This window comes from Eumetopias jubatus, unplaced genomic scaffold, assembly GCF_037043125.1.
Source record: "Eumetopias jubatus isolate StellerSeaLion01/CBP00866 unplaced genomic scaffold, mEumJub1_p1.0 scaffold_4, whole genome shotgun sequence".
Lineage (NCBI taxonomy): Eukaryota > Metazoa > Chordata > Mammalia > Carnivora > Otariidae > Eumetopias > Eumetopias jubatus.
In genome coordinates this window covers 112,266,745-112,294,267 of record NW_028274810.1, presented here as the reverse complement: position 1 = coordinate 112,294,267, position 27,523 = coordinate 112,266,745, and the positions used below count along the sequence as shown (strand labels likewise).

Here is a 27,523-nt window from a genome sequence, read left to right as displayed (position 1 = left end):
CAAGCTGTCAAAAATAAACACTGAATATGTATTTTTAGTTGTCTTCTCTCATGAGAGTAGCAACATGCATCCAGCGCAGGAAATTTGGGAAATCAAGATATAAACACTAAATTAGAATGACCTATAAGTCTCATATGCAAAAATGATCTCAGGTGATCATATAAACTAGAACTAAATAAAAAGAGGAACTTCAGTGCGGTGGAATTTGGTAATAATAACTCAGTCTAATTTCTTCCACCTTCTACTCACACCCCTCATCTTGGGCCACCACACTGCTGTGCCCCGGAGATCCTTCCAGACAGCCAGCTTGTCCAGGTTGTCAAATGGCGAGCCCCACGTCCCAGGGAGCCCTCACCCCGACCCTGCCACCTGGCCAGCACATCCCAACATACATTCTGAGAAATAGTAATGGGGTATCAACATGTGCACAGACTGGACTTTCACGTGAGTTGAGAAAATGCTGCCATAAACAAAATAAACATCATTTGTTCCTGCGAGGCAGCACGTGGGAGAATTCACGAGTGTTGGGAAGGAGTCAAGGGGTGCACGGTTCCCCATGCTGCCCAGTCTTATTTAACCCCAGGTCTGTTTTCCTCAGGACTATTTCACAAGATAAACCCCAACAACTCATGGAATACATACGCTACAGGTTTTTTAGTAAGTCAAGAAGCTGGTGCTTTAGAAAGATTCGATAAAAACACATGAGTGATCCTCTCTCCTCTCAGATAAACCCAGCCTTTCTTCCCAGACACCCCTGCGGCACTGCAGTGTGTCACTCCATGGCAGAGGGCCACCCTGAGACTCCGGACACTCTCCCTACCTGGGATGCCAGGCAGGCCCATCTCGCCTCGGAGGCCAACGCCAGGTGCACCCGGGTCTCCTTTGGCTCCTCGCTCACCTGTGAGAGAGACACACAGCTTTGGTGAGAGAGAGACCCAGGGTGAGGGCAGAGGCAGGGAGTGGCACCGGGAGCAGATGCAGGGTCAGCACGGGGCTGCGGCAGCCTTTCATCCGAACCAGCCTCACTCACACATTCTCCACACTGGGACTCCGAAGTCCTGTTCACACTCACTGACATACACTCACACTCAAGCATGCACTCAATCCAGATACACGCCTATGAGCACCAAAGTAAATGGACACCCCTCCTAAATGCATGCTCAACTACACATCAACATTGGTTCAAGCACATAACTGCTTGATTACGGGCACACATATGACATTTATTTTTTTAAGATTTTATTTATTTATTTGACAGAGAGAGACACAGCGAGAGAGGGAACACAAGCAGGGGGATTGGGAGAGGGAGAAGCAGGCTTCCCGCAGAGCAGGGAGCCCGATGCGGGGCTCGATGCCCCAGGACCCCGGGATCATGACCTGAGCCGAAGGCAGACGCTTTAACGACTGAGCTACCCAGGCACCCCATGGACACTTACACATATGTTAGCAAATATATATGCACACTCATATACACATACAGACTCACTCAAACACGGGCATACAGATGTGCACAGCCACACGCTCTCTCCCGTGCCCACACACACATCCACATGCTCTCTCCCCTGTAATAAACACGTCCACCTTCATCCACTCATGCTTGCCTCCACTTCCCGTGTTCTCACAGCATTTCACCTGAACCTGTAGGAACTGGGTGATAACAATAAACTCAACACTCTAGATCCTACAGACATTTACTACAACAGGTCTACCCCCAAGAAACTTTAAATCCAGTAAGAGATGAAACAGGGCACCAAGAACATTCTTATTCGAAGCAGAATGCGGGTGAGTTAAAATCACACAGAAATTCCAGAGAGGGTCCCTTCCCTCTGGGAGGAAATTCAAGATCACATTTGAATTAATAACATACAGATTAGATTAAACTGTCTCAATATTTTTCGTCATTCATTTTGTTTTTTGCCATGTTATTTGCAGAAGTCTCCTTTATGCAACATATTTTCTTTTGGGATCTAAATGGAAATTTTGCTAGTTCATGGAGACTTTAGACCATTCCTATTTATTGTTGTAACTGCCACACTGGGTCAGTTCTGTCCGAGTCTGATGTTTCCTACACTTTATGCTTTCTTGTTGACCTCTAGCTCATGTATTTTGTTTTATGAACCAAAAGAGGTGGGACTTGAGCACAAATTTAACAAAAAATTTTTCAGCAGGAGAAACATTACAGGGAATGAATGAATGAATAAATGAATGAGTGAAGAATTAGTAAGGAAGCAGTAGGTGGAAAGAGGAAGATGTTAGGGGCATCCATGTCGATACTCCCCAGTGGTGACCAAAATCTGGTGCTTTCTGTACCCCAGGCTCACCCCTCTCCTACCCCACACTCACGGCCCCCCCACACCCTGCACTCACCCCTCCCCACAGAGCAGCTAATAATCAGGTTGATGAGTCTGGCTTCTGTCCTCCCTCCTGCTTTCCCACCTGCCTGCCCACCGAGAGGGTGTGCTTGCCTCGGTCACTACGGGGGTCAGACACTGCCCCTTGGAGGAGAGACCGGCTGTTGCCCAGATCGCCCACGTCCACGTGAGGCGTCTGCCTGAGAGCTGGAGAGGTAGAAGCCCTTTTAGCCGCCACTTTGCTCAATTCTAAAGCTGGCGTCCAATGCCTCATGGGCCTGGAGACTGCATGTCTCACTCCTCAGCGAGCTGTAATCTCGGAAGGGGAAAGAGGGCATTTTGTGTCGCCCCTGCTCTAGTGGAGAACCAGGAAGTGGGAGGGAGCTGGTTCGCTCTTCCTGGCGGAAGCATATTTTTACAAAAATGTCAAGTATAAAATCCTTCTGTACATATGAAAACATTACATGATGCCCAAACGCTGAGTGTTACCAAGCTGGAGGAGAGGAAAGTGAGATCAATTATGCACATTCAGCCTTCCCAGCCCTCCTCCGTGCCAAGCATGGCTCCTCCGGGTCCTCACTCACCTTTGGGACCCATTGGTCCAGAGGGTCCTTCCAGACCCCCTTGCCCAGGCTGTCCTGGCTCCCCGATGGGGCCCACCCTGCCCGGAAGCCCATCTTTTCCAGGGGGCCCCGGGGGCCCGGGTCGGCCTTGAGATGACTTCACATGTGCTGGGGGCCTCTGGGCCAGGAGGTAGGCGAGTCTGGCTGCAGAGGAGGAAAAACAGAGATGTTCAACGAAGGAGGGCGATGGACAGGAGATGGGCCGGAACTCACTCTGCAGCTCAGAGCTCGGGAGACTGTAAGCAGCACAGCACACCGACAAGATCAACCCCACACAGCACAGCCAGGGAGCCCGTCCCAGGGCAGCCTCGGCCAGCTGTGGGCCTCAGGCCAGCTATTCGACCTCTCTGAGCCTTCACGTCCTTGTCTGGAGAATGGAGGCAATGCAATCACAGCCACCCCACCTGGTGGGCGTGAGGACAGTCATGTGAGATGAGGCATTAAGACTGTGGTCAGCGGACGCTGGTGGCACCAATCACGGAAGGACTGGCGGCCGGGACAGTACCCACAGAAGAAGGGGTTGCGGTAATTGCCAGCTGGGGAAGTTGAGACTGGGGGTGAGACTTAGGGGCTTACAGAGCAATGTAGAGTCACATTTCTCATCTATACACCGAAGGGCTGGGTATGATGTCATTGAGGAACCTTACATGTCTAAAATGCAAAGACTGCAAAACTGGTTAAAAACCCAGAGGTCCATGGCTTTCCACCACACTGGGGACACCGTGCCCATCTGATGGCCACCAAGAGACCGTCACATGTAGTCAGGCCCAGCTCTTCTTCCTGCAGGTGGGTGACTGAGCCCAGAGAGGCTGGAGGGTCACCCAAGGTCCTAGTGTTTTGGTGATAAAACCAAGGCAGAGTCAGGGTCTTCTGAGCGCCCTGGGGATTGGCTTGCCACGAGCACCGTCCTCCCATCTTCCTTCACGAGGCAGCAGGTGGGGTACAGTCTGTGTCTGAGGCCTGAGTGAACGGCTGAACTTCTCTGAGCCCTGATTTCCTCATCCTTAAAGTAGAATTGATGCTTGCTCTTCAGAAAGCTGTTTGAAAGAAAGCACCCTGCCCAGCAGATGCTCCATCTGAACTTTGTTCAAAACAGGTCTTGTCTCTGCTCTTGGGCTGGAAACTCCCCAAGGGCAGAAGCCATTTCTGTCGCTGGTAAATCTAAGACTCAGAAAGCAGAGCTCAGAGATGCCCATGGGGGAGACCCCGGGACACAACCTGCTCAGTGGCAAGTGCCATTCCAGCCTCTGGTTTCCTTCCTTTTTTCAACCCACACCCCTGCCATGTTTCCCAGGTAATGGTCTTGGGCTCTCCTGTGTGTGGAGAGGGACCATGCTGGCCTGGCCAGTCGAAGAGGGCTGGGATGGGGGGCACCTTGTCCAAACCTGTGCCCCCAGACCCAACCCACAGTCTGCCATACAGTTGGTGCAAATCCCTCTGAGACGTGAGCATGTGAATAAACACGCCCTCCCATTTTGTCCGTCTGGGTCCTGGGAGAGTTATGGATGTCTGACCTTCCCTATCATAGGCTGCCCATGACTTTCCTCCCCTAACAGATTCCAGCCCAGAGGGAGGTGGGGACAGCTGCCTGCACACAAATCCTGCTAGACGCTTACCAGATCTCCCATGTCCAGTAAGTTACTTGGCATCTCTGCTCCTAACACTGAAACATGCCTCCTGCTCTTTGAGAGCCTTCCATGAATTGCCTTGTGAGTGTGTAGGAAACCACCTGACCTACAGCAAGCCCCACATGCTGGCGTTACTACTACCTCCCAACCTTGCTCCCTCCCTGAGCACCTGCTATGTGCCAGGCTCATGCAAACCCATGGGATTTAACAATAAGTCCAATACACTTGGACTGAAATGGACCTAGTTCCATGAAAGCACTATGTATCTCCGCTGCCTTTGGGAGCGAATGAACAGAATAAATGACGGATGACGGCAGAGCTGGTTCTGTGGATGGGAGCTCCCCTAATCGGGGGTATTCAAGAGGAGGCAAAGACAAGCTCTGGACAGGGCTCTGTGTGTCTAGAGCCTGCACGGTGTTCCTCACGGTTCTGCACAATTGCTACACGGGAGCTGCTCTCCACGAGCCTTCTTCAAACCGGGTTGGGGAACTGAAGGGTGCAGAAGGGACAGCTTCCCAGGCTCCTCCAGAGGCCCTTGTGTGCCCAGCTGTGGTCAGTCCAGCTACTCACTTCCCAGCTGTTTCTCTAGCTCTTCTTGGATGAGCCGTCGCAGGGTGTCCATGGAGGGGGACTCCCCCTGCAAGGAGGGAAGGTGAAGGGGAAATTACTTATCTCCCCGGTAACTCCTGCGCCCCAAGACCCCTGATGGCTCCGGGAACCAGGAGGGGCACAGGCAACACATAGCACATAGGCCTGGTCCAATCCTTCTCACGCCCAGAAGCACCTCCCTTTGCCCTGGCCACGCAGGCAGCATCCTCCTATTTGATAAGGTGACCTGAGGCCTCCGGTGACACTCTTTCCTCGCCCTTCCCGCTCCTTAGCTGCAGCTTCTTCCTGCACAAGCCGTTTCCCCGGCGTCAACCTGAGAGGTCTGGCCCTGCACCTCTCCCTGCCGAAGTCCCGTCCACTCCCGGCGCCGCGCCCAGGCTGCCTCCTCCACGGAATCTTCTTTGATTTCCCTGACCAGCCGCTCGGCCACCCCGGCTCCCAGGGTCTGGTTTTCCTTGCTCAGTTCACCTTGGCCCTCCCCAGGTGCCTGACCCTCCTGGTGCCTGATTCATAGACGCTGGTGAGTGTGTGCTGCCTCCGGGCTCACACGGTGACATGTGATTCCTAGAGGAATCTGTGAGAGCAGCCCTCACGCCCCGCAGTGGCCAGACCCCTCCCTCTTGCCTGACTCCTTCAGGGCCGTGTCCCCACGGGGCGAGGGTCTCCTCCCTGCGCTCCTGTCTGCAGCCCCAGGACCGGGGACAGCGCCCAGCATGAGCAGGACACGAATTCCGTGTCCTTACTCTGTTGTTTCTTTTCTGGTCCCTCTTTCATGCTCATCCCAGAACTTCATGGCTACCCACAGCACCAGGACTAGGAGAACTCAGCGAGGACCCCGGGGGCTGTGGAAGCGCCCCGCCTCCCGTGCCCCTGCTCCTGCACTTGGCTGAGAGCCAGGCTCTGGGAAGGGACAGAGCATCAGAGCTGCCAGGGACACGGGAGATCACCTAGACCTGCGCTCTGAGGACGGGAAGGTCCCCAGGGGACCACAGGGCTGCCGAGAGGGGAAGGTGAGGTCACGTGGACCCAAAATCCACCCCACCCCCAACCACTTCTACCGGGTGGCTCTGCGTTTTTCTCCAGTGTGTGCTTGTGTTACAGGTTTGTGTCAAATAAGAGTTCTGTCACTAGAATAAACTGTTTCGAGAAAAAAAACACTAAATAAGCTTGTCCTTTCATGCCCCCCCCCAAGTCTGAGGCAACACCAGCATCCTTACCCTCAGTCCTGGAAATCCTGGCTGGCCCGGAGGCCCTGGGGGCCCAGCCAGTCCATTCTCCCCAGGAGGTCCTTGGGGGCCCATCAGGCCCGTGTGGCCTTTGTGACCAGGGATTCCAGGGTCCCCAGGCTGGCCCTTTCCTCCAGGAGGTCCTTTGTCACCTTTGTTCCCGGGATCTCCCTGGAGGAGGGGAAGAAACATGTCAGTGAGCAGAGGGCTAGGCAAGTGCACCCAGTGTAGACAGGCCCGCTGCAGCTGTGTGCAGCTCCCTGGTCCCCGGGTCCTCTCTCCCGGAGCCCTGGACAGGAGACCTCTGTCCTGGCAGACCTGTGTCTCAGAGCCAAGACATGTGAGGACACAGGCCTCCAGACACAAAGCCACCTGTCATCATCACACAGGTAGTGTGCGGAGGACTAGATGAGAACTCTGACTTCCAATCCCAGTCCATGCGGCTTCATGTGCATGCCTCAGAAAGGCCGGCCACTGAGCCTGACTGCCGAGCAGCCACTCCTCCAGTTTGCTCTATCAGCTGGATGGACAGAGTTACTCTTTCGACAGAGGCGCCGCTACTTGCAGGTGGCCTCCCGCACCCTTACTCTTGGCTTTTGTGGGCCCACATGGGATGACACTGACCAGACTCTTCTCCCCATCTCTGACCCAGCCCCCGAAGACCTGGATCAATGATTTGGGAACCATGGTGACCGCCAGACCATCCGGTCCTCTGCCCAACGCACTACTGTGGGTGTGACCAGCAAGTCCTGGTTGTTGGTGGGTCTGAAAATAGATGGCCATGTTGGCGAGCTCGGGGTGTAACAGGACTCCCCTGCGGGCAGATAGCAGTCGGGGGGAACGAGAGGGGAAGCAAGATGGTAGCTGGAAATGGAGCATGGCCATGGACATGACCCAGAGCCAAGGAGAGGGAAGACTGCAGGCATGAAACTATGTCCAACCTATATGCTTGAAGAGAAAAAAATAACAGACAAAATTTGAAATGTTCCCAGGGCTTTAACAAAAGGCAGATACAGATTTATAACACACATGGTTCCACATGCACAGAGGACGAAAGGAAAATGTCCCGCAACGGACCCTGGGAAGGGAATGGGGCCCATAACGGGCACCAAGGTAGAGGAGCACCTACTTTTCATTGCATTCACTTTTTGCAATGGTTAACTGTATGTCTGTATTGCCTTTTCAAACAATAATAAAGGACAGTGGATTTAAAATGAACTTATCCATATCAGGGGGACAGTCTTGACTTAAATTTCTCAGATGTGATGCATCTCATGGGACCTTTGTCATCTGTCAGTGATCAGGGGTTAGTGATGGTCCTGGCGCTCTGAGGTCCTGAATGCCGAGACCCTATCACAGCTGTGGTACAGCACTTCCTATTCATTAAATGTCTCAATATCACTTTGCGGGGGGAGGACTTGTCCCAGACTTCAAATGTCCCCAGGAGTGCAAAGGAATGAGGAGCCTCACGGCTCCCTGGCAATGTTCCACAAAACCACTTAACAGGGAGAAGGCAATTCTCCACTTATTGATTAGGTGTTAGAGACGAGATTCCTATTTGTGGTCTGAACTCCCTGGCTGCCAGCCAGAACTCCCAGGAGCACCTGTGTGGCACTGGGGTGGGGACCCCTCAAAATGCCTTCTCAGCCACACACCCCCTCCCTGGCTCCATCCTCAGGAACCAACGGCCAGAATGCAGAGGAATCAAGTCACTCAGAAGGAAAGAGGGAAAGAGAGAGATCTGGAGGCGTTGACAATCTCTGACACTCTCTGCTTCCACGGCCCTGTGTCCTCGGACCTGCAGGAGAAACCCAGCTCCTCACCCACCCAACTTGCAAAGAAAGCAGAGATAAATTCTCAACAGGACCACAGCAAATAAGCTGGGGGTGGGGTGTGGCGTGGCGGTGACATCCACATGGTGCGACAGGGTTTCGGCTGACCAAATGGAGGGTTGTGGGCAAACGGGATGCTTAATTCCACTAAAGGGAGTGGCTGTTGTCACAAGGGTGAGAAGACCCCCTCCCCCCACTGGCATTTCTGGGGAAAAAAAAAAAAAAAGAAAAAACACCAAACCAAAAAAACACCTCCCCCTGTTGTTTTTTGGAGGAATGAAATGTAAAGAAAGGCTTCCTGAGTGTGGCGCCAAGGCGATTCATTATGGAAAAAATCTGTTCCCTTGTCACCTTCAGCGACAAATCTGGCTCCTGGCAAATTGGCATTTTGGGAGCTGAGCACGTCATGCCCGGGCACTCGTACAGGGAGAGAGGGAAATCTGTCAAAGTCTCAGAACGCTCGCCTTTGAATTTGTAATTGCAATGATTTTATTCCTTAAAATAACATTCAAAAAGAAAAAAAGGGAAAGTAACAACATTCACTACAACAATCCCTTCGTGGGCTAATGATTTTCCAGGGAGCAGCAGACCCACAAGCTCCCCGGGCTTGGCTGTTGTTTTCTGACCGCCAGCGACAGGGTCCCCGTGCTGCCTTGCAAAGGTCACATTTAGTAACTACCTCACCCACTTACCCTGTCTCCTTTGGCTCCTGGCTCTCCGGGCTTCCCAGGGGCTCCCTGCAAAAAGTCCAAAGGAGGATGCTCACTGAACCAGGGCCACCCATCTGCGACCCTGTGTGCCGAGCACAAGGGGTATCCGGGAAATCAGACCCCCCAGGAGCCCCTGTCTGTCTGTCCAGACGTTGCAGGCACCTTTCTTTGTGCACCCTGGACTGATGGCACCAGCCCTTTTAAGATTCCTCCCCTGCCTTTTCCAGGATAGATCCCTCTCACCGAATACACTCAGGAGACCCCGCAGGATGTGGACTTTGAAAGGTGCTCGCTGCCCCTGTGACCTGGGGTGCGTTGCCTCCCACTCACCCAAAGGACCTCCACGTCCATGACTGCCCACTGCAGGGAGTACATGGTTCTCCCTTCTCCTGGCCTCTGAGGCTCACCTTCCCACTGCCTGCAGCGCACTCCCCTCTGTCCTGCATGGAATGTCTGTGCCCCCCAAGTGTATATGTTGAAGCCAGAATCCCCAGGGTGACTATTAGCAGATGGGGTCTTCAGGAAGTACTCAGGTGTAGATAAGGTTGCGAGGGTGGCCCCATGATGGACATAGGGAGACAGGCATTGAGACCAGGGGGCCGGCTAGTGTAATTAGGGAAGGATGGCATACCATCTGCTGACACCTCGATCTTGGACTTCCCAGCCCCAGAACCGTGAGAAATGTCTGTTTCTCACCACCCAGTCCAGGCTAATTGTGTGGCAGCCAAGCTGACTAATCACGATCCCTCTGTCTGTGATCAATCCCACCAGGCCTTCAGGCCTCCCCCCGAGGAAGCCTTCCTTGACCACCCAGCACCTAGGTACTAGGGACCCCACACCCCTCCTGGAGGGCGGTCACACAGCCTTGTAGTCCCCACTGCTAGGATACTCCCTCCTTGCTTCTGTGACCCTCCCCAGCTGGAACCTCTCTCTACCCCACTTTGCCCCCAGCCCCTCTGCCACCTCCTTTGCAAAGGAACACTGGCCAGTGTCTGCCCTCATGCACGGGTTCCCAGGCCACCAGCTGCCCTGTAACTCCCATTGTCCCCAGACAAGGTGAAAGGGGTGTTGCCATTGGACAACAAGCACCTGGAAGGCAGGTCCTGTGCTTACCCACCCCTGGGCTCCACTGTGTCGACCCAAACTCCACTGTGCACTTAGTAAAGAATACAAACTGCAGAGCAGTCAGCCTAGGGCTCACGTCCCATCTCCAGCTCCAGAGACAGAAGGCGTCTCCAGAGAAGGAAGTAAGGAGAGCAAACACTCTGTCATTTCAGCCCTGGCCCCATTCGCTGCACCCCTTCACGCAGGGGCCACCCACAGCCCCTGCCTTGTGCAGAGGGAGGAGCAGAACACGGCCCTGTTCTCACGGGGCTCACAGTCCAGCTGAGAGCTAGAGGTGGGCCCAGCTGATTCTTACAGACAGGCCACAGTCCCCTTTATTTCTCTAATAGAAGTACAACAAGGTGTTTTGGGAGCCCCAGGAGAAAGTGCATGACTGTGTGTCGGGAGGCAGGGATACAGGAACTGGAGCGTGGTGTGCAGGGGGCGGGAGGAGGCAGGAGCTCACATGGGGGAGAGCATGGGGTCACCTTGGGGCAGAACTCAGGGCCTGCTCTCAGACAACGAGGAGCTGGTGGTATTTCCCCTCTAGTCAATCCAGGGAGCGGGAGGAAGGAGGCATTGGTGAGTGAGCGGGCAATCTGCCCATGAGTGGGAAGCATGGCTGGGGCAGGGGGCAGATACTCTCCAGACGCAGAGCCCTTGGATCCGGCTCTCAGGGAGTCACCCACCTCCCTCCCTGAGCTGAGAAAGGAACCCCAAGACGCAGAGTGAAAAGGGGTCTTCCTTATGCAGGGGGCGTGCAGGCTTGGAAACAGACAAGGTGGTAACAGTAGCTTTGCTTTCTCTGTGTTCTTCATTCAGGCTCTTGTTTCTCATCAAATATTTCTGCTACCTCCTCTGTGCTGCACTCTTGGGCTCTGGCAAACAGAGCGGGGTGCGAGGACACTGCATAGTGGGGCATCGCTTTGTTTCGGGTCGTGAAGTCAAGTCAAAAGAGGAACATTTTGGCCCAGACCTCAGGACGAGCAGGGTCAGGAGGGCAAAGGGGTATGGGGTGGGGAGGGCTTTTGGAAAAGGGCCCCAATGTGTATGAGAGCTCTTGGCATGTTTGGGGAACTGAAGGGCCAGAGTGCCTGGAGCCCGGAGGCTGAGGGGAGCCGGTGGGGCCAGGGCACCTGGACTCCCACCTGTGCAGGGGCGGGCAGAGCCGAGACTGGCCTGGGAAGCAGAATGACCTCGTGTGTGCTCTGCAGGCAGCTACAGGCAGGAAAAGACTGGGGGGGCTGGACCCAGGGGGCCAGTGGGTGGTCACTGCAATCGTGCAGGTGTCAGGTGATGGCAGCCCGGACTGGGGTCCTCACGGTAGGCATGGAGAGAGCTGGACAGAGTGAGGCATTTGGGACTGGCCAACGACAGGACTTGTTGACAGACTGGACCCAGAGACAGGCCACGGACAGAGGCTGTCAAGAAGGTGCCCAGGACCAGCTGCCTCCTTTGAGGGTCCCCGTGCAAAACTAGAAAGGATCCACATGACAGCAGTGCACCGAAGCAAGGGGGGGACCCGGCCGAGCCTACGCGTGTCACCGCCCCCAAAGCTGCTCCCGCGTCCCCACACCCAGGTCCCCCAGAGGAAATGAGGGCCGAGGGGATGGGACCATGCGATACTTGCCTCCTTGCCTGGGACTCCCTTCTCTCCTGGTTCTCCCTACGGAACAGAACAGAGTATCAGGAGGCTCTGCAGCATCAGCACATTGTCGCCAAAACATTTTCACTCAAGTCATGTTCCAGCAAAGGAGACAATCAATGGTGCAGCCAACCAAGGACAACTCAAGCAGGCTTCTCTCATCAGCCTGGTCAGAAGTCAGCAAAAAAATGCCCCAGAGCGGGAGGAGAAGCCACATGTTCTGGGCTCCTCATCAAAGGGATGGCTGGGACTCCACCAAGAGGGCCTCCAGGACACTGGCTTTCCAGAGCGCCTAGCTGTGGTAGGGGGTGGTCCCAAGAAGCAGGCTCAGAGTGAGAAACAAGACTCCAGTGACACTGGGCTCTAGAGCTAGCCTGCCCGGGGTTCAAATCCTGGCTCTTTCAACCACTGGGTCTGTGACCTTGGACAACGTCCTTATAATTTCTCAAGTTCCCTGTGCCTCAGTTTCTTCATCCGCAAAACGGGAGCAGAAGCTGGACCTTGCCCAAATTCCGTCTGCTATTATTGTGACCAGAAGCAAGAGTGCTGTAAGTCTAGAAGTGCGGGTCCCAGACTGCTGCTTGGCAGCAGGGTGTTCCTAAGGGGAGGGAGGAGGAGGCTGGGGCCTTTAACAGCTGGGCCACGGAGTGGATGGGCTCAAGTAAAAATCAGTGGACAGAGCCACGTTAGGGCTTAAACTACATGGTAGAAGTGGGCAAAAGAGAGGTTGCCACCTGGAGTGGCTGGGCTGGCTGGGTGGCAGGGGCACTCTTGGGGGTCAGAATTAAACTAGAGGGAGCGGACGGGAACATGGGTATGCTTCCTACTCTTGCGTGGGACATACCACCGTGATCCTGTGGTCAGCAGCCCATGGTGTGGACCATGGCATGCAGTATGCACCGGGAACTTAGCTGGACATATTTGAGTACCCTAGCATCCATCAGCCCAGAAACTGAGCAAAGATCCCCCAGCAGCATCTCTGGATCCCGCTTTCTAGTCCAGAGGCCTGGGCTCAAGCAGCAGCTGGAGCGCAGACTGACCACGTGGCCTCAGAAAACCACCCACATGTTCTGACCCTGCAGCCAAACTCAGTCATCATTACAGTGGTTTGGAAGGGCCCTTGAAGCTCTAGGATCGGAGGTGTGCACTCTTATATCCCCATCTGAATAATGACAAAGCTCAGGCACAGAGGCTACGAGACCGGCCCGAGGTCCCACACTTCGGGAGCGTGGAGCTGAGAATCCCACGCAGCTGACACCTGAGTTCCCATGTTAGCCAATGCACACCATTGCCCGCCAACCACAACGTGAGTGTGACCACACAGCCGGTGATGCCACCTGAGCAGGTGGACCCAAGGACACAGTGGGTGGCGGGAAACATACTGCCCTTGAACCTCTCCCCAGAGCTAGGCGTCTTGGCCCCCAGGGAGTTCTCGGCTTACCTGGGGCCCCCGGGGACCCAGAAAGCCAGGGAGTCCCGGGTTGCCATGGTCTCCTTTGTTCCCCTTCTGGCCCTGCAGAGGGAGAACAGGCATTGGTTCTGCAAGGTCAAGGGCCAGCCCAAGGAGACTCAGAAACCTCATAACCCCTCTGTACTCTGAAGGTCTGAGACATCAACAGAGAGAAGGACACTCCTTTCCTGTATGGGAGGGCCGGGGGTCAGGGAGAGGCATGGCTACTGTGAGTCCTAACAGCACTGTGGAGGTGGGGCAGCAAGACTAGAAGCATGTCTTTTTTCAGTCAAAGCAACAGAAGCAACATGGGACAAATATGGCACAGAAACACTCCAGTGTGTGTGTGGCCTCTCCAAGGAGTCCTCCAGCAAGGTAGTGCACTTATTCCCAATAGCACAGTGAGGCTCATGGTTTGGTAGGATGGCTTTTTGGCAACAGCTCTAGGGACTCTTTCAGTTCCAGCCTTTCCGGGCATGTGTGAGTCAGCTCTTTTGGGGCCAGCTCTGCACTGGGCGTGAAGCCAGGCTCATGGCCCTGTCCCACCCCGTCCACTCGGTCTCACCAGCAGTGACAAGCCCCACACCACAGCTTCTGAGGAACGTCATTACATGTGCTAAGGAGTTAAGCTCCTCTAGTGCAGCCATCCCTGGTCTAACAGAGAGAGGTGTCTCTACTAGGGTGACCAGATGCCCAGTTTGCCTGCAAAGGATGGGTTTCCCAAGATGCAGGATTTTCTGTGCTAAAACCAGGAAGATTCTTGGCCAACGAAGATGGGCCTGTCACCCTCATTTCCACAATGACAAGAACTGGCCGACCAAGTGGTCTGCCCAGTGCTTTGTGCAATCATTGCTTGACTCACCACACCCCGAGGGAGGTGGTCTTCTGAACAGAGTTGCCAGTTTTAGCAAATAAATATACAAGAAGGCTGTGCTGGGAGGAGATTTGTGGATAGGATCTGACTCATCCAACCCCAGAACCCATCAGAGAACCATCTTCCCCACCATGTCCCCCATCTACCAGACCTAATCCCAAATCCAGAGACCTGGATTCTGATTACTCATGCCACCCTCTCTCCACCACCCATGGATCCTACCCATCGTTTCTTCCTGTTCTCCCCATCCCCCACCTCCTGACCACTAGGAAGACCCTCTTCGGCCAAGTCTGTCCTGTACCCATTCCCATGTTACACACTTACCCTGTCGTCTGAGATGGGAATGGCTGGGGACCTCACCCTGTCCTCCCATCCTCTAAAAATATGCAATGTTTACTGTGCAACATTATACATTTTTTTTTTTTTTTTTAGTCCTTGGTAAGTCTGTACCTTTGGATCCCTATGGTAGTAAACAACAGAGATCCAATGCATAATTGTATGCATTTTAGACTTTGAAAGAGGTCCTTATTGGATCCTCTTGCCTCCAGCCTATTTCTATCATTCAAACCCCTTATTTTCCTCTTGATGCTTCTAGCATAGAGAACATAAAATCTGTAATGTGAAAGGCATGCCCATTTCAAAGCTTGCCTTGATTCCACCATACAGCAGGGGGAGTACTCACAGGACTTCCTGTGGGGCCAGGGTCTCCTGGAGATCCCGGTGATCCATTCTTACCCTGGTAGAAGAAACACAAGTAGTCATCTGTCAGGACCTTCCACCAGGACATCGAGGAGCAGGGCAGCAGAACAGAGTGACTGCTGGATGTGGAGGACCTGATTTCATACCGGCAGCTATCATTCAGGCCCACATGGCTCTCAGTAAGCCATGTCATTATTCAGGGGATGTTTCTCAACTTCTAAAAGGAGCTCATAACATTTAACTCAAAATACTGTGAATTTAATGAGGTTGTGTACATGATAAAGCTTAGCCTGGTGAGTGCTGCTCAGGGCACAGGCATAGTAAATAATCATGACCTCATTCATCCATCCATCCATCCCTTACCCTTCAACTCAGATGCTGTCTTAAGGAGCAACACAAAAGTGCTCACATCACCGCAATGCTATTCTCAGCTTAGGATGCTTGTCCCTGTGCTGATTTCATTTTACTCCTCCACTAGGGGCACCATTATCCTGAAGAGATGAGGATGATGACACAGACAAGCAGCTGTGCAGAATCCTGCAGCTGCTATATTGAAGGTCCATTCACTCTAGACTCCAGGACTGACCCGGATGAGTTAGCATTCTCTGACTCTGGTATTTTGATAAATGTATTTCACCAGTAAGATCCTTGGTAGTTTAAAACTCAGAAAGTTTAAGAATTCTCCTAGCTATACCTTTGAGGATCAGACAAATTCCTTATTAAGCCTGAAGTTCAAAGCTTGGCTTCAGCAGACTGGGTTGGTCACTGCCTCTGCCCACCACTCTCCACCCTCTTGGGAGCTCCCCCCACCAGATGGCTGTGTCTTCACCTGGCTCTTCCCTGCTGGGAGAGCCCAAAGATCCGTGTCTCCCCTCTCTGTCTAGGGCCAGCATCTAGCACAGTGCCAGACACACAGGAGAAACTCTGCTGGAGAAGGAACCGAGAACATCACAGGAAACCACTCTCCATTGATCCTGTAACCAAAAGGTGCTAACGTCCTATAACCCGTGAAGCATGCAGTCACCAATGAGTAAGCTTCACGGAAACATGTTACAGTAAAAAGCAGCTCATGCTGCCTGAGAATTCCCTCTACGCCGGCTTCACATGCTTGAACTCCCTGCACACGACAGATTCAAACGCTGCCATTTTATAAATGGGGAAACCAAGTCACGGAATGTCTACACCACCTGCCTGAGAAAGAAGGGAAGGGGCTGAGACTGGAACCCAGGAAGCAGGGAGCCCAGCCGGTGTTACCCTGTGCCTCCTTAAAGACATGACTCCTGGTGGTCATGATTAAATAGGGCCCACATCGTGTGCCTGAGCAGTGTACGTGTGATCGTGGATGATTCACGCGGCACATCTCCCGTAATCCTGCCAGGAAGTGTGAAGAGTGGCTGTCTTTATCCCTATTATCACAGACGAGGAGGCCGAGGCACAGAGAAAGCACAGCATCCACACGGGAGTGCTGCAGTTGGAGAAGCCTGTGGCTCTGTGGCTTCCCCCACTCACCCCTCCAGGGAATGTGGCGTGGTGGCTCCTCCCGGCACCTCCCTTCGCCCACCCACCAACCCATCTGTGTCCTTCTAAAAATATGTGCTTTGGCTCATCCCTATGGTAATTATCTCTCTCCTCCTGCTCCCTCCGGATTGCAGGGAGGCTAAGGGCCAAGACACATTAGCATGTGGTGCCAACACAGGGGGAGGGCACAGGAGGGGCAGCTCGGGGCGGCCACCTGTCACCTGTCAGGGTGCGGGAGGCCGGCTGGGGCTGGGACCTGGCTCCCTCCTGGGCTGCAGGCCACTCCTCATCCCCTACTTGTCCCGAATGGAAGCCACAGACCCCTCTTCAACTGCTCTGTGCTCCAAAATCCTGCCCCGGACCCCCTCCTACCAGTTCCCATCTTCCCGAGAAGGGAACATCAGCTGCAGATTTGAATCAGACTGCCTGCATGTGAGTCCAAACCCTGGCCCTGCCACTCACCTGCTGTGTGATCTAGGGCAAGTTACCTGACCTCTCTGTGCCTCCGTTTCTCATCTGGGAGCAGGGACAGTAGTACCACCAGCCTCGTAGGGCTCGGGGAGAACTCCATGAGTGAATTAGGCAAATGCTCATGTGGTCCCTAGCACTGGGACTGCTAGAATTTCCTATACTCAGCATCTGGTTCAGGGTGGTACGGAAGGTTGCTAGGAACCTTCCCTTCACTGCGGAAGGCCAATTCCAAGTGAGTGAGAGAGAGGTCGTCAGTCATAAACTGGACCCTCCTCTGATGCATTCAAGGAAGTATTTGGCAAACTCTAGCAGTTTACTGTTGGTTACCAGTCCTTATGATGGTCCCTCAGAATTGATGGGGGCAAGATAGAAAAACACAAAACTGCTTCTGGGGACCTCGGGTTTTCCCCGCCTCCTGCATGTGGCACATGAGGCCCTGGGCCTCCTCCCCCACACACCCATCCTGGAGCCCTCGCTCATCCCCACACGTGGCTTTCCCTTCCCTCTTCCGTGCCCCTGGACACTCTGGCATTCATCAGGAATTTGCGGAGCATTACTTTGTGCCAGGAGACACTGGAGGGGGGCAGAGCCAAGCCCCCTCCTTCCTCCAGGAGCAGAGCCCAGCATGGAGCCCAGGGTGACCACCAGCCACCTACCAGGCCCTTTCTGAGGGCTGAACACTATTCCATCATTTCACCAATTTAACTGCTGGATCTTGCAACTTCCCCTCACTTTCCAGAGAAGCAGTAGGCCCAGGGGAGGTGAAGGAACTCACCCCATCCACAGAATAAGTAAGACGCAGCTTAACTGCAGAGCTTGGAGGAGGAAGCTTGATGACGGGCCAGAAGGGGCCCCAGGGTCCGCCACTCCATGCCTATGGGCTCAAGAGCTGGGTTTCTCCAACTTTCTGTCCTTACACTCCTGCCTAGTCTCCTCATCCCGTATGGAAGTTTAAGACTGCAGCTCTACTGGATATCTGTTTCTGGTCTGCATGCGTATCTGTGTGTAATATATAAAGAGGAAGGGGTTTCGGCATCCCAAGAACCAATGTTTGCCCCCTGGGGGTGATAGCACCCCCACTGGGAATGCATGCCCCAGAGGGCCTGGGCTTTGGGGCCAGCCCCCAGGGACCGTCATTGGTGAAGAGCCCAAACTGGGGGTAGCCTCCTGGTCCCTGCATATCGGGATGGTGCTGATGCCCCCAGGATCTGCAGGTGGACCCCACCAATGGGAGAGTGAACGCAGAACACACCACTCAGCTCCCTAAGCTGGTGCATGCTGTCAGATGAACAAACGCCACATTCTAGAAAGAGGAAATGGACACGGTCAGGGAGCTGCCACTATAGAGTGGGAAATACGAAGCCAGGGCTGAGATGGAAACCCCAGAAAGCACGAATACCCTGCTCCTGAGCATGGATGTTACCCTGGAGCCAAACCCCCAGCACACAATGTATTCATCACTACACACAGGGGACTCCTGCCTCACAGCTGAAAGGTGGCCCGCGTCCTGGTCTGAAGGCTGTCCTTTGTGCCCTTCCTCAGCCCCCTGGGACCCAGGCCCGTGGGTGTGGAAGGCGTCTGGAAACCCTGTCCCCCCACAGGCTGCTGAGTTAGGGTGGGGAGCAGGGTGTGAGCCACTGTGGCCCCATCAGGGGAGGAAGTGGCTCCTTCTGGTGAGCTCCAAAAAGATGTGGCATTCCAGTGCCTGAGACCCGCCCCGGGTGCCTCCTGTAGGGTCCTGAAGACAAAGAACACAGCCACAGTAGGTGCAGAGCACTGCATTTGGTGTCAGAAAATCTTGGGTTCAAATCCCACCTACAGCTCTTACCAGCAGCTTACCCTGGACCCAGGAAGCCCATACATATCTAGGTTACATGTTATCCACTCATTGGTTTACTCCATACCCATTCCAAATATACATACAAACACATACACCATACAAAACAAGCCAGCCGCCAAGACGAAGTGCTGTGTAACAAACATGTATTCTATCGATACACTTATAGGTGTGTTGGAAGTAGTTTAAAATACACATAAGATGCTGTTAACAGTGGCTCCCTCTGGGGTGTAGGGGCAGGGTTGGAAAGGGAATCTTCTTTCCATTTTAATTCTGCACGATTCCTTTTATCATTAGCATGGATCACAATTGTGCTCTCTCAGCATAGGACCTTATTTGGGAATGAAGTCACGCGGATAAAATTAGCTTAATGAGGTCATTCTGGAGCAGGGTGGGCCCCAATACCACACCACTCGTCGTCTTATACAAGGGGGACATTTGGACACAGAGGCGTGCCCACAGGGAAGATACCAAGTCAAGAGGGAGGCAGAGATCAGGGTCGTGTTTGCACAAGCCGAGGAACATCAGAGATTTCCGGGAAACCACCAGAAGCGAAGTGAGAGGCATGGAAGTGAGATTCTTTCTCACGGCCCTCAGAAGCAATGAACGCTGCCCACATCTTGATCTTGGACTTCTGGCTTCCAGAATGGTGAGACAGTAAATTTCTTAGACATCTAGGCTCCAGAATTGTGAGACAATACATTTGTCGTTGAAGCAACTAAATTTGTGGTTCTTTGCTACGACAGCCCCAGCAAACTGATATGCAGATCACGCAGCAGATATGAGAATGACCTAAAGGGAAGTCATCCAGGGCCCCTGCCATGCCAGGTGGCCCCTTTCACTTGTCTGCACTGTGGGGAGGTGGTCCCAGAAAACAGCCAGGGGTGTGAGTAGGAGGCACTAGTGGGGCTTGGGGCCATGGCTCTTTTCCACCTGCTAAGACATACTGCCATTTGTAAACAACACCAGGGTTGATGCACCAACCAAATGTCACAGTGGTGACAGGCTGAAACACTCACCGGGGGCCCCCTCATTCCTTGGGGACCCTGTGGCCCTGTGGGTCCAGAATCACCCTGGAACAGAGAGACATCACGTTATCAGAATGGCTTCCTGGAAAGGACAGAGACACAGTTGCAAATGTGGACCAAACTTCTTCTAGTTCCCCAAGAGAACCTGCTAGCTGTCCAAACGCTTCATCACTAATCTCTGGAGGTTCCAGGTACGGACAGACTCATCTCCCGTAGATGAGTAAATGCACGCACGTGGTTTATTTATTTTCTGGCTTTGACATTTTGCACCTGATCCCACAGTGATTTCCAGTGGCGCCATCTTGAACTAAGGGAAGCAACCAGAGAAGAGAAGCCGTCATACAGTTCTGTTCCTGACTCACTGGACAGTGATCTGACCCATGCTTGCTGCGCAGTCACTGGAGTAAGAAAAACACTACCCATGCAGCCGGCCCCTGGCAGGGTATAAAGTGCTGGTGACTCGGTACCACCTCATCTTCCGAGTGGCCTCATGGCATGGGATAAGTCTCCCATGCTATGAATGAAAACACTGAAGCGTGGCCATGGTCCTTATGGACTAGACTCAACCACTCTAGGAAATGGAGCTTTACAATGAAGAGAGTTACACCTAGGGCTGAGAAGGAGGGGACGAAGCGTTTGCCCCCTGATCTGGCATCCTGGGCTCCTGTCCCAGATGCTGCCTGACCTGTGGGGGGAGCTGAACTCCGCCACACCCCTGCCTGGGGAGCTCCTTTCACCCACTCTGTTGTAAGTTGAATTGAGGGGGGATGGATTTTCAAGCTGCTCTTTGGCCTTGAGAGGCCGGGGTGTCTTTGGGGTCGGGGCCGGGGAGAGGCCCCGCCCAGGTCAATGCAGCTGCTCTGTTTTTAGCTGCACACAGGGTGTGACAAGTTTTAACAAGCTGACTCTGCTACTGGGAGGAGAGACATGGGAGCTGGGTGGCAGTTCCTCTAAGACCCCTCCCAGCTCTACCATCTCATGGTGGCGGATCAGCTGAGAAGACCATGCGCATCAAGAGATACGGGCGGCATGCCCTTCACTGGGGTTTAAAGGCAGGTCCTGAAAGAGGTAATGAGGTCCCAGGACACTGTGCCCAGGCTCCTGACCAAACACCCACTCCCAGGAGGTCAAGTGCTGTCCACACATGTCGGACAGGCCCTGTAGGATGTCATGTATGATGTCTGCTCTCCCACGGGGCGCAGAGTTGACAGAGCCAGCCCCAGGCTGCCTCCTCCCACCTCTGACAGCCCGGGCGACCACCAGTAAGTCCCTGGACCTCTCCGGGTCTTGGTTTTTCTGTCTGTACGACTAGAGGAAAAGACATCTTGCCTGATCCCTACATCAAGTCAGTGAGAGCAGGTGAGAGGTATTAAGTGCCACACGGCTCGTGGTACTGATGGCCGTGATGGGTTCATGAGGCTGCAGAACAGTGCAGCTGGAGAAATAATCTGGGAGACACTCTGCAATTCAAGCCCACGTGAGGCCAGACCCAACAGGCCACCACGGATACCAACAGCTGGATCACGATGAAGTCAGCAAAGCCTCCTTAGCTACTGTGTACCACAGGCACCGGACTGTGAGGCCAGACACCCAGATCCCAGGGCCCCCTCAGGACTCCGGGAGGACCCGAGGGGCTGGCAGGTGAGACAGCACTGACCAGTGCTGAGAATCCACCTCCGCGTGCCTCTGCAGGCACCAACCCCCCTCCCCTGGTAGTTTCTCCTGACCCCTAAGCGATGCACACTTTCCACTTTCTCTCTACCCCTCCACAGGCCCAGCCAGGCCCCACAGGACACCCACAACTTACATCTTTTCCAGGTGACCCTTCCCGGCCAGGGGGCCCCATGGCACCAGGCTCTCCCTAAAAGGGGGAAGCAGAAACAGAACACCTGCTGTGAGGGAAGAGAACACAGAATGCCACCTGCCAGGTCTCTGCACAACTGGCCGGGGAAAGACCCAGGAGCACGGCCCACCAGAAAGAGCCCCATGGAGTCCTGGGTGGAGCCGGGGTCTGAAGGGCCCCCACAGCCAGCTTCAAGAGCCTGGACCCTACTGTGCCTCTCTGACCTGCTGGCACACCTCCAGCCAAGGGTCAGGCAAACAGGCTTGGAATTCTACCTCCTCACCCGCTGACCCAACAGACAATCTCAGCTTTCCCATCACTAAACAGAGCGCGGCCGGCAGTCTAACCGGTGGTCCTCCGAGGTTCCTTCTGTTTGGGGCATCTGAAGGTCAGGGAAGAAGCTGAAGGGTAAGAGTGTGGGCTCCAGGGTCTCCCCACCCAGGACGCACCAAAGCTCTCCCCACATTAGCTCAGGGCCTGCTGCACAGCTTGTGCACAGCACAGCCAAAAAGGGGTGCCCTGACCCCAGGCTGATTGGGTCACATAGGTCGCACCTCAGTGTCTGGCCCCCAAAGAAACATTTAGAAAAACCAGACCACGACTAGGGACGATGCTTCCCATCATGTCCACTGTCTTCTCTCAGGGGACCGGGTGCTGTGTTGGCCTGCCCGGCCAGGAGCCCCCCCATCTAGAAACACCAACTCAGTTCCACCTGGGCTGACCTTCACGGCTAGACGCCCACTTACCCGGGGACCGGGTGCGCCAGAGTCGCCGGTGTGTCCCTTGAAGCCCTAGAAGAAAGAGAAGTTATTCCACCCAAGAGCAGGCTGATAAGGTGAGAAGTGGTGTGATGGTCCAGCCGAATCTGGCCCCCGCTCACTGTGGCTCCCTGGACGCCTCCCATTCTGGACCCCCGGCTAGGCCAGGTCCTTGATGCTGGAGGACAGGATGATCAGGTGCACCACGGGCGGAGCTGCAGGGCTAATCCCGCAAATGCTCCTGAGTCGAGGGGTCACTCTACGTGTCTCCTGAGCTTCATCTTCCCGATCTCACACCACCTGGCTTGCAACCCCTCGGCCTGGCCCCCGGGGCAGGTGCTTCCCTTGTAGACAACACTGCCTTCACCCCAGAGATGGGTCTCAGGTGCCTTCCTTGTTCCTGGGGCTGGCTGTTCCTGGCCGGTCCCACCCGACACCCTCGTCCTGGGCCACGGTGCTAGGCCTCCCTGCACATAACAGCAACCTGGTGATCTATTACTCGAGCACCAAGCCCTGGGAACTGAGCAGAAGCTGTTAGCAGAGCTGACATGATCATTTCTAACAGCCAGATCAAGCTGATTGCGTAATAATCCCTATTTCACACATGAGAAAGCTGAGTCCCTGAGAGAGAAAATACCTGCTCAGAGTCCCAGAGCCAGAAGATAATCTGATTCAGATCCAGCGGCTCTGCTCCGACCCTTTCTCCACTGTTCTCCTTGCTTGGTCTGGGGTTCTACTCCTGACAGGTGGGAATGGCCTCTCTCCAGCCCTGGTCTCAGAATGCTTTCCCCACCTGCTGAGACCCAGGGCATTCATGGTCTCCACCTGAGGGGCGCCTGCCCACCTGGCCACCTCACTGCCCCACGTCCCAGACCCAGTGTCCTAGGTGGACTGCACATTCCACACCTCCCTTCCTGCTTCGTGTGTGTCCTCTCTTCCTGGCAGATCCCTTGCTCACTGGGACATTGCTCCTGGCTGGAGGCCTCCTGCCTACCAGCCTCCTGTCCCCAACTCCATCTCCCTCACTGCTCACATGGTCACTCTCAAAGGCCCTCCTTGTACCTTTGTCATTAGGCATCCTTGTCAGAGCACCGCTCTGAGCTCCTATACCCCTGAGTGCCCTAGCCAGCTGGTCCCCAGCCAGAGGCTGGCACAGAGCAGGGACCTGGGTGGGCAGATGCCTGTGCACATAGCTCAGAGAGTCAGGGGGCCCCTGAGGCGGGGCCTGGAGTGAATCTCCCTTGTCCAGCACCCTCACAAAGATACAGACGGGCCGATGCGGCACAGGGAAGTGGTTAGGAGAGACTGGGCTGAGGGCCTGTCCTGGCTCCTTGCCCACAGGGGGAGGGGAGGGAGCGGGGCAGTAGCAGGGGAGGAGGGAAACCCTCTCGTGGAGCCCCTACCACATCCTGTGCTGCAGGTTCCGTGCTCTCACTGCCCTGTAACAGGGTCCTGGGAGATGCATCTTATTTCTCCCACTTTCTGTAAGAAACAGGAGGCTCAGGCCTCTCTAGCACATTTAGAAGCAGGAGAGTCGTGAGTCAAGCCCAGGTCTGTCTCTCTGCAAAGCATGCCCTCCTCAAGGTCACCCCCCAACTCAACGACGCAGCAGTTTGTGGCCAAATTGGACCCTCCGGGGCCAAGGCCACATACCTCCTGGCTGACCTTGCCAGGCTCTTCTCTGACCTTATGCCCTGATTTTAGGTCCTGGTTCCAAAAAGCAAATGAAGACTCTGCTGGGGAGAAGACCACACCAGGGCCTGGCCATCCAAAAAGAGACAACCTAGCGGCTTCTCTTATGTGGGGGTTCTTACCCTGGAGATGTGTTCTCTAGCCTGCCTCTCCAGACATAGGAAATAAGAAAGTATGACCTCTCCTGCCTCTGGGAGGGGGGCTCTGGGGATGCTTCGCAAGTAGCAGGTGGTGCAGTGACAGGTGCATGCTCTCAGAGGTCAAGAGATGCAGGGGACAAAGGAGGTCAGGAGCCCCGCCAGACGTTTCACACCCCTGCAAAGCCCCCAGCTAAGTGGCTGCATTTCACCTCCCCCCTCTGAGCCTCGGGGGCCTCAGCTGTAACGCAGGGAGGTGTCCCCTGTCTGTTGGGCTACAGTAAGGATGAGATGAGCCACTGCCACCTGATTCAGGCCTGTCACATAGCCAGGAAGTGTCAGTAGTGGGCGGAGGAGGAGGTAAAGGAAGTCAGCTCAGATTTGATCCCAGATTCAACCACTGTACCTTGGAGAAGTCAGCTTTCCCCTTAGAGTCCTAACATCATCTATAAACTAAGAAGAATAAAGTACCTGCCAGGCATTGCTTTGCAGAATTAATCTATGGAAAAGGGCCTCATGTACCATTAAGGCCGACTTTGGAGTCAGGTATGGAAGAGAGCCATGGCTCCCTACCTCGTAGCTATGGATCTTGGGTGCTTTACTTCTCTTCACTGGGACTCAGTTTCCACATCTGTAAATGAGGATAGACCCTACTTCTGCAGAGTTGCCATCAGCATCGAATAAGAGATAAACTGTGCTCACCGCTGTTCAAAACGGGCCACTTTTCTTTCCCTGGAGAGGGGCAGGGCCTGCCTGGGTCCCAGCACTGTCCTCAAAGACACTAGAATCCCCAATCCAGCCAGCTCAGAGCCGGGACCCTGGTGTGCTCTCCTCCCGTATGATCATGGACAGAAACACCAACTAAGGGAGCTTAACAGACTGTGCCAGGCACTTGGCTGATAATTGTACCTTCCACCATCTCCTTTAATGCATACAACCACCCTACAGAAGGGGGAGACATTCCGATCCCCACTTCATAGAAGAAGAAACAGAGGTTCAGAACGGTCCCCTGATGAAAGTGAGTGACGAAGTGAAAGCTGAACCCACATTTATCTATCTCAAAGACTGTGTGGTTCTTCCAAGCGTGGCTCTCTGACCTACACCTTGCCAGCCAGAGGACATGGGTCTTCTTTCACCTGTTTGGGTCTCTAGCTTCTGCCCCTGCACTGAGGTAGGATTCCTTGCAAGTCTCAACTGAGAAATGGGTCTTGCCTCAATGTGGGTCCCAGCAAATGGATCCCCTTGGCTAAAAGGAAGACCCTCTCCTCCAATAAGCCAGGAACCACCTTAAAAAAAACAAAACAAAACAGCCACTAATTCCGTGTTTTAATTCTAACACAGGAGGTAGTATTCCCTACTCTTAGATTTGCTCTCCTAGTACAATCAGGTGAAAGGCAAGGAGATTTAGGAAAAAGGAAATTGATTTTTGTGTTTCAGTTCCTTCTTACTGAATGCTAGCCAGGTGAGTTATTGATTTTCACAGAAAAATACATTAAGGAAATAGAAGTGGCACTTTGATCTCCTACTTCTTGCCAGGTAAGTGTGTTTTAGGATTGTCATTAAAAATAAGATATTTTTTTCTAAAAACAAATTTATGGGATTATGTAAACAATTTTTAAATTATGAAGAAGTAAAGCATTTAGCAAAAAAAAAACCCAACCCCAAAATATACAACTCATTTTTATAGAAAAATTATCTATGCATGTTTACATGTACACTAGCCTGGAAGCTGGAAATAGAAGGCTATATAAATATGAATGTCAGAATTCATACATAGAAAAGAGTCAGAATTCATACAGACTTCATACATACATTCCTAAGATCTGGAAAAAATATATGTAAATATTAACAGAGCTTTACCTCTGTGTTGCAGAATTACGAGTAACTCTATTATATTCTCTATAACGTTATTTTTCTTATTCTTTTTGTATCATTACCATCGTTGTCATTGGTATACAGTGAGAATGGATTACTTTTATAATTGGGGGAAAAAATTTTTAGCCATGGAAAGTGTTCAAAACTAAGATTTATTTTTAGGTCCTATCATCCAGAGAAAGCCCATTAAAATCATACTAAAGAGGTTAAGAACAAAGAAAACTTAGAATAACAACATGGCAACAATGGTTGTAATTTTGAAAATACATTTTATAGCCACGCTGGTGAAAGAACTGAATTTATTACTTCGTAGAGGCGCCGACGCCTTGGAACAGAGGTACTTCTGGAAATCCAGGGTGGGACAGGCACAGCATATGAGCCATGCGGCTGATGGCTGTGTACTACATGGACAATGTGCACGCGCGCACGCACACACACGCACGCGCACACACACACACACACACACACACACACACACTGGCACTTACAGGTGGGCCTCGGGCTCCCTCCAGTCCTGGCAGACCAGGCTCTCCCATTTTGCCCTGAGAGTAAAGAAGAGAAGAGTTTGGGGCCATCGTCATAAGGATCTCCCTGCTTGGTGCCTGTCACGTTTCCGCCAGCCCGTTTCTGACCCCCGCCAACCACCTCCGCGACGCTGTGCCCCACTGTAGTGCCCACGAATCACGCCAGTGTACCCAGCGACCCTGCTCCTGGTTTCCTCAGACCGTGTTGGTTGCACAGGTGCGGTCTCTGAACCCACTGTTCCTAGTGGGCCCTGATCGTCCTCAGAAGCATTCTGGTCTGGATGCAGAGTCATGCAGACATCCTCGTTATGAATGACTCTGTACTCATTCACAAAAGCACCTAGGGCAGCCATCAACTATCGCATGTGACACCAGGGGACACTGAGGCTCCAAGAAGCTAGTGCTTCGCCGAGTTAATGAACAGCGCTTCGCCGAGTTAATGAACAGCACAGCCAGACTGAATCCCAGCTGGGTGCACCACCCCAAAGGATGTCTTTCTCATCCACCAGCTCCCGTGGACAGGGAAGCCTGTCATCTACCCCTCCTTTCCCTGGTCCAGCTTCTCTTAACTCCACGGAGTTATGGGGACACTCAGGCTATTCAAAGTTCTCACCACCAGCATCCCTGTGCTGCCGTGGGCAGAACCAGCCACAAATAACAGCCAATGGGCCTGGCTGCTGAGTCCAGGCAATGTGGTCAGCATGGGAGTGTGGAGGGGCAGGCAGATGGTGACAGGGCCTGTCAGACTGACGAAAGATGGGGCAGCACCTGGCCCCACCTTCACTGTGACAGGAGGGCAAATCCCACCCCCAATTTCCACTCCTTTTCACAGCTTGTAAACCCCAAGGATCAGACGGAGCCCAAGAGCAGGGTAGGAGGGGGAAAGGGGCGTCCTTGGATTTGGAGGGGAAATCTCAGAAAGGAGGACACACAGAGCTCTGACTTCCAGGTTTGTGTGTTTGGTCCAAGCATCACTGCGTGATCTTCGGTGTCCCTTCCCTTCCCTGGATCTGTTCTCAGTTGCAAACTCAGCACAGTCGCCCTCATGGGACTCCGTGACTGAGGGTACACGGCCTAGCCTGGTTCCAT

General features: G+C 53.6%; 1 protein-coding gene across 2 annotated transcripts in view; it reads right to left on the bottom strand.

The window, feature by feature from the left end:
• Window positions 1-27,523, bottom strand: part of COL22A1 (collagen type XXII alpha 1 chain) — a 225,653-nt gene that overhangs the window by 1,355 nt on the left and 196,775 nt on the right. For both annotated transcript variants that reach the window (XM_088023088.1, XM_088023089.1), the window contains 12 exons: window positions 26,399-26,452; window positions 22,195-22,239; window positions 21,413-21,466; window positions 19,597-19,650; window positions 14,735-14,788; window positions 13,170-13,241; window positions 11,714-11,749; window positions 8,962-9,006; window positions 6,429-6,608; window positions 5,173-5,239; window positions 2,936-3,118; window positions 821-898 (listed from right to left, as the gene is read on the bottom strand). In XM_088023088.1, coding sequence (XP_087879214.1) covers window positions 821-898; window positions 2,936-3,118; window positions 5,173-5,239; window positions 6,429-6,608; window positions 8,962-9,006; window positions 11,714-11,749; window positions 13,170-13,241; window positions 14,735-14,788; window positions 19,597-19,650; window positions 21,413-21,466; window positions 22,195-22,239; window positions 26,399-26,452 — 922 coding nt within the window. The remainder of the gene's footprint in view (window positions 1-820; window positions 899-2,935; window positions 3,119-5,172; window positions 5,240-6,428; window positions 6,609-8,961; window positions 9,007-11,713; window positions 11,750-13,169; window positions 13,242-14,734; window positions 14,789-19,596; window positions 19,651-21,412; window positions 21,467-22,194; window positions 22,240-26,398; window positions 26,453-27,523) is intronic.